The sequence below is a fragment of the Chaetura pelagica genome, unplaced genomic scaffold (assembly GCF_000747805.2).
Source record: "Chaetura pelagica isolate M959 unplaced genomic scaffold, ChaPel_1.0 scaffold63, whole genome shotgun sequence".
Lineage (NCBI taxonomy): Eukaryota > Metazoa > Chordata > Aves > Apodiformes > Apodidae > Chaetura > Chaetura pelagica.
In genome coordinates, this window is record NW_009952896.1 from 2,347,226 (window position 1) to 2,354,601 (window position 7,376).

The window sequence follows — 7,376 nt, forward strand, 5'->3', positions numbered from 1 at the left end:
TTGAAATTGTGATTTGTTAAACCAAGATTTATGAAAAATTTTAATATTTTTTAGCCTTATATTTTAATTGTAATCTTTTTGTTGTTAATAATAATTAATAATTAATAGTAACTATTGTTATGTTTCTTAAGTAATCTCTCCCTATCATCATCAATGTAAATTGAAGATATCATGTTGGACTAGGGACTAGAATGAAGGGATTGAGATACCTTTCATCTTTTTCAGTATTCTCTAATTTCCCTTCTTCCAATAAAATGCTCAAAATTTAATGTAAGGGTTTTAAATATACCTTGTAATAGCCATAGTACCACAATTCAGAGCTGTCAATCAAAAAATAAATACTGAGTCCTATTCATCAAAAGTGAAGCAAGCAAGTGTAGCCTGCTTCTCACTGTGAACGACAATTTCAAATAGTAGCTCTCAAACCCTACATTTTTTTTCTTCTTTATTAAGAAATCAGTTTTTAAAGTATCCAATGTGCACCTTAAAGTTATCAAAGACTGTCTTATCTCAATTCTACTGTTTTCTGCTAAAACTTTTTTCTTAGAAGAAGTTCAGTCTACTATCGTTTTGAACTTTAACCGGATTTTCTGATTTTCATCGTGGTCACACTTTTTAAAATAAATCTCATTTCAGAGTGAAGAGCCAGAAGAAAGCAAACTCAGGATTTGGGATCTGGCAAAGTTCTTTGTATGTTGCTGGAGTTTCTACCAAAACAGTGAGTGAAGATGCAGAGATTATCAAACAGCCCTGCATCAATACGACTAACAGTAAAGAAGAGTGGCAAAGAATTTAACACTTTTCATAAAGATTTACATGAAAATGTCACTGAAAAAGTACATGCCACACATATATGGGAAATCTTTATATGTAGTTTCTATGTATTCTGATTTTTTGGTTGGTTGGTTATTTCTGGGTTGTTTTTTTTGTTTGATTCGTTGGTTGGTTGGTTTTGTTGTGTTGTGGTTTGGGTTTTTTTGTTGTGTTTTGTTTGCTTGTTTGTTTGGGTTTTTTTAAATAAGAATCAAGGAAAACACAGTAGTGTATTTGTGTGCCAACTTAGATTTTTTGTTGGCAGCTGTCTGTCCTTCCTTTCCAGTTGTCTTAATTGCTCTCTTTTAAAGAAAAAAGTGGACTTTAACTAACATGACCTATAGTTTACCTTTGAGGAAAAACGTTTTAGAATGTACATGGCATATGAGAGAGGTTCGTTTTCAGTCCTAGGAAGACAGTGAGTCTGCAATGGAAAACAATGGCTTGTTTCTTGCCTTGCTCCTGTCTTTTTTTCATACTTCAATAGGTAAATAACTTTGTTTCTCAGGTTCCCCAGTTCTACCAGGGTGACATGCATATTACACCTTTATTTCATTAAAAAAAAACAAAACAAAACCAAAAACATAATATTTAAGAAAGAAAATTTCCTTTATTTAAAATATCTATATAGTATCACATACACATTTAGATTAAAGAAGTATCCATTTTTTGTGTGTATTTAATACTCATGATATAATAGAATTACATAGAAATAATTACTCTCAAATTTATCTTAATGTATATCACATTTTTATTTAAATTTTATTTTAATATTTGCGCATGTAAAAATTCTAAATATCACATATGAAGTGGCATGAATATATAAAGATAAACTGCAAATTTTGATATTTTTGAAAATTCATGAGTCATCAAGCCAGATACAAATTATGAATTGCTCTTTGTCATATAGAGCTGCTTATGAGCATATACAGATGCTTTTCACAAAGCTTCTATGAATTTGCTCTAATTGCTCAGCAATATTTTGTTTCATACATTATATCCCTATAAACTGAAAACTCCTAAGGGAATTCTATTTTTATTTAAATCCTACAATATTTCTTCCACAACTAAGATATTTCTTCTTCTAAGTCTGCCTCAGAGATTATATGATCTCTTCTTGATTTCCCTTGTAATTTACTTGAGACCATACAAGAAGAAAAAAATATTTCCACAATTAGTAAGTTAACTGTAGAAGGCTTTGTGAAGAGCCAGTGTGTGTAGTTAAAATTTCCTGAGATTGAATTGCAAGTTGGTCAAATTCATAAATGGAAAAATATTTAAGATTAATAATTAGAGAGGAATTATGTTTTGCCCCAGAATTATATTTTGCCCTAGAATTCCCTGAGCTGCAAAGGGTTGGAGACTGGGATCAGCCAACAAACTCTACTTGTTCTTATGTCTCTTGCTGAGCGGTGGTTTTTAGTCACTGCTGGAAATAGTATGTTAAAATGGAAGGATGTGTGTTTTAACTGCCTTCATATGTTCTTAACCTGCTTTCATGTTTACAAATGCTGTCCTAATCCCAGCCATTATCTGTCAGGATACACTAAGGGATGCATGATGAAGGGATGCTGGTTCACTGTTATCAATAGCTGATACCCAAGTTCTTCAACAAGGTACAGAATTACCTTGAGACATTTTCTTTTTAAATTAAGTTTAAACACTTATAACTTACAAGAATTGTCAATGAAATTAGATTCATAACAGCTACTCTCCCCCTCCAAACTTCGACCTTTTCTTAGCTTCCTGGTTCAAGTTTTATATCAAACAGAACTCTGGCTTTGTTCCATGCACTGTGAAATGATACATTGGCTTTCTAGAAAACTGCATCTACTTTTTTTATGCCAACATCTTCATGACATCCCTGTGTGCAACATAACCATACTGAAAATGTCAATGTGTGTATTAGAAATGGAAGTGCATAACTATTGCTTTTAAATGCTTTAACAAATGTACTTCTATGGTTACACTGAAGTGCTTGAAAATACAGTAATGCCACATGACATCTTACTGATAAAAGCTTGCATCATTTAGATAAGCTCTAGAGACAAGCCCTTTTTTTCCCCTCTGACAAGTCATTAGAAATATTGATCCTTTAGAGATAAAGCTACAGGGTTTTAGCAATTGGCCCAAATCATGTTAAGCCCTAGGGTCTCTTTTCTGCCCACATCTGGCTAACTATAAAATGAAATAATTTTATGAGCTATTTGGGAAATGAGAATTCTGTCTTGTCCCCTCTGTATGTATCTCCAAATAGTTATGATTAAAAAAAAAAAAGTTTAGTTGGTGCTGGAGAACATTTATGTGCAAACAGCTTGGCAGTGTAACATGGATATTCATGAAAATCGACAGCTATAAGCTAGTTTCTGCTGCTCTGTTTAGTTCTACTATACAAATCTTTAGTATATGTTCACTGTATAATACTGTGCTGGTGTGATATACTCAGCTAGTCCAAATGTCATGGTGGCAATAATTAGATGATCAGATGTTAATTTTAAAATTTATAGAAGTACATCTTTTCTTTCTCATGAACAAATTATAGTTTCTTAAGGGGAAGTTAATATTCATATTTATCCCACACAGTTCTTTCTAATAACTTAATTGATCATATTTTATTTTCAAGTGCCTCCTTCATAGTAGTACTATGTAAGTTTTGTTGCCTGACTCTGATAGATCACACAAGATGCTTTCATTTTTCATAGTTTCACCCTATTCCCTGAGTAAGAGAAAACAGCTCCTTCCATTAAGTACGTAAAATATTTGTTTCAGCAACAATCAACATAGAGAACTTCAGAGGTTTCTGTTAAGAAGTAAACCCATAATTTAGTCACTTGAAAGTAAGCCAAAGTAAGACGATACATGACTGCTTTGGCTGCAGATGAGAATGTCAGATAATGTTAAATTCTGACCTTTTGATCATAATACAGAATCTCTTATGATCTTGAATATACATCTATCTATCTATGATATTTGCTCTATACCAGTACTCCTATCCATTTCTCTTACTTGTGGCCTGTGAACACACACACACAGATTTGTGCAGAAAAAGAATGACTCACCCAAGGTCACTAAGGATATATAGAAAAGTCAGGAAAATTCCTAGGACTAAATCTGGTTGCAAACCTTTGAAGTGTTCTTTCTCATCTCTTAGAGAGAATGAGATTAGTGGTGCCTAAAAATGTGAATTTCCTTTAAAAACCTTCACAAAATCTAGTATCCCTTGTTTTCTTTTTTGAGATGATGAAGAGTATGGATATTTTATGTAGATCAGTTTTAGAAACTAATTATAAACACTGAGATAGAAGCACCTACAAGTAATTTTTACAACTGGCAAGTTCCGTTAAATCTTCTTTAACAACGTGGAATAGAATCACAGAATCATAGAATCGTCTGGGTTTTAAAAGACCTTTACAATCATTAAATACAACCATAAACTTAGCACACTGCCAAGTTCACCACTAAACCATATCCCTAAATACCACATCTACACTTCTCATAATTATGAGGATGATAACTCAACCACTTTGCTGGGTAGCCTACTGCAGTGTCTGATAACCCCTCCACTAAAGGATCTAAATTTCCTCTGACATGTGGGGTCCCTCCTGTGGGATATGGTCCTTCAAAAACTGCTCCAGCCTGGGTCCTTCCCATGGGGCATAGTCCTTCAGGAACAGACTGGTCCAGAGTAGGTTTGTTATGAGACACAGCTCCTACCAGGATCCTGCTCTTGTGTGGGCTTTCCATGGGTTGCAGCTTCCTTCAGGGCATGTCTACCTGCTACAGCCTGAGGTTGTCCAAGGGCTGCAGCAGACAACCAGCTTCACTGTGGCCCTCTCCAGGGGCTGCAGGGGAATATACTTTATGTTACAACATCTGTACAGTATATTTATCCTTTATTGAATATATTATCACAGAGAAGTCCCTATTGTCACTGATGCGCTCATCTTGGGCCAGAAGCTGGTTTATTTAGGAGCCATTTGGAACTGGCTCTGTCGGACATGGGGACAGTTCCTTGTGTTTTCTTAGAGATGCCATCCATCCCCATTACCAAAACCTAGCCACATAAACTTAATACAAGTGTCTTTATTTCAGTAACAAAACCTTTCATTTTGGAGTAATTTTAACAGTGGATAAAACATAAATTAGAATCAACTTACGTTATTGTGTTAATTAAACAGTTATGTGCTAACATTATTCTGTTATTGTGATCTCTTGTTAACAATTGTATTAACTATTTTTGGGCTACATGAATTACACAATGCAATACTGGCTGTGCTGCAGTAGAGTGAAATTCCTAAGTGGCCAAAACTTATATACTTCTCTATGGCTGATAAGAGCTGTTTCCACTGCTGTCATTCACTATGATAATAAGCAATAAAAAGTTAAGTATAAGAATGGCACAACTTCATCACCTACCACAGGAAAAGTGTACTTATTTTATTGCTAGCAAATTACAATTGTTTCCAAATAATGTATTATGTTGTTGTTTGGGGTTTTTTTAAATAAAAATACAGCCACTATATATAACTTCAGCCACTATATATAACTTGTGACTTACTGTGTTTAAGTAGAAGTCAACATTTTACTATGTGTAGGGTTGCTTTTTCTAGAACTTCAGACTTTTCTAGCAGTTTCATTCTAGCCTGGCATATGTATGCTGTATAAAATCTTTTGGTTTTCTCTGCACTTACATAACTACAAGTATTCTGTAGTCTGAGATATGTGTAATTATTGAGAAATACTTATTTCATTCAAAGTGAAATAGACCCAGAAAGAACAGTTGAGGAAAATTATTTTTACATTATCTTAAGTATTGCTCAGTAGCTCTGAGATAAAAGCACTCCACTAGAAGGCAGAAAAATCAGCTTCGAAAGAACTAGAACCAGTTTTCTTCTTGTGTTTTGGTGGGGTTTTCTTGGTTTGGGGCTTATTTTGTCTTGCACCCTGGTTGACAACTTTAACTGCTGAGGTTTTAAATAAAAGAAACTAAATGTGATTTATGAACTTTATATTTAATTTGTCTGCCTTTCTTTTAAGTCTCAAACTGCCGAACAGAAAAGTTCATGTTCAATAAAATTATTATTTCAATTTTTTTTTCTCCTTTTCATTATGGGAAGGAAAAGTTATTTTTCTCTCTCTCTTTTGAGGTACCTTTTTATGGTTTTGCTGCCAAACTGAAAAATCAATTATCACAATCCTTTTTAAAAGCTTCATGGAACAGCACAGGGTTCGGGATAGTTAAAGGAATCCATCCAAAGTTAACATATAAGCATCTCAAAGTTTAAGTTACACAGCACCTAGTTATCAGATACAGCCAAAACAACAACAAGAAAAAAATAAAAGGTGGATTGTTTGGGGTTTTTTTATATGCATTCACTTTTCCAGTGCTAAGTAACTTTATTGATTTTATTTTTAGTAGGCATTGTAACTATGAACTCTGTTCCTCTTGTTCCTCTTCATCACTTTTCGCTTTGGATTTTTTTCTGAGCATGTTACCTTGTAAATACAGCACTGGAACTATTTGAGCTTTTTGCCTCTCACTACAAAGTTCTAATGAGGCTTTTGCCTTGCTCATTAAAAAAAAAAAATAAAAATATTTTGCAGTCTCTCCAATCAAATTTTAGTATTTTGATTTTCACAAATTTTAAAATTTTGAAAAGAATTGTTTTCCTGCATAAATTAAAAAACATTGATGTGTGTAACAAAGTTATATTTTTAGTGTACATTAACTTATCCCATCTCTTTTATGCTCAGCTATGTACCGTTACATGTTTTAACTGATGAGGGTTATTTCTGATAAATCAAGTCTCAGAACCCTTTCTAATCTGTAAAAGACAGCTAAAAATATCAAAATACAAAATTCTAGATATGTTCTGTGTAACCATGGAGGTAATAATACTACACAGTTCTGCGCTTTTTTCTTTTTTTTTTTTTTTTTTTTTTTTTTTAACAAAACAAACAGAACCCAAACATCTGAATTATAATTTTTCTTTAATTTTTGAAATATTTTTGGTAATCTAATTTTTGAGGGATTTTTCATAATGTTCTCAAACTACAAAGAGGCTCACAGTAGTTTTACCATTTCTATAAGATGCACTTTGTACAGTCCAAATAAGCCTAAGATGCAAGTTGGTATCATCAACGAGTAACATCTGGAACTTTTTTATTTAGAAATATTAGGTATCATTTGCACATTCTTCCATCAAAAGGCACAGTGCCAGCCTTTGGTTTTGCTGCACTGTAGTTCCCAACACTGACTTTGCTTTACCTCATTATTTAAACCTTATATCATGCAATTTATAACCAGTAGCATTATCTTAGAAAACACTGAAAGAATCTTTATGTTAAAGGTGTATGAAGGAAAAACATGAAATCTTTGAACTTATTGTAAATTTCTGGGTTCAAATTTAGTAGTTCATTCACCATTATCAGAATACACCTCTATATTCATTTTGCAAAAATTAATAAAAAGTTAAGCTGGAGGTGTAGAAAGGTTAACAAGAATGCCTTATTGTTTTTTCACTGTGTAAATCTACTATGGCTGTTTTTTATCTTTTGTGTTT

At 33.0% G+C, this 7,376-nt stretch overlaps 1 protein-coding gene across 1 annotated transcript in view; it reads left to right on the forward strand.

Moving 5' to 3' along the window:
- Positions 1-726, forward strand: part of CCDC102B (coiled-coil domain containing 102B) — a 117,058-nt gene extending 116,332 nt beyond the window's left edge. The window contains exon 5 of the mRNA XM_009995628.1: positions 637-726. Within this exon, the coding sequence (XP_009993930.1) occupies positions 637-726 (90 nt within the window). The remainder of the gene's footprint in view (positions 1-636) is intronic.
- The last annotated feature ends 6,650 nt before the right edge of the window (positions 727-7,376 follow it).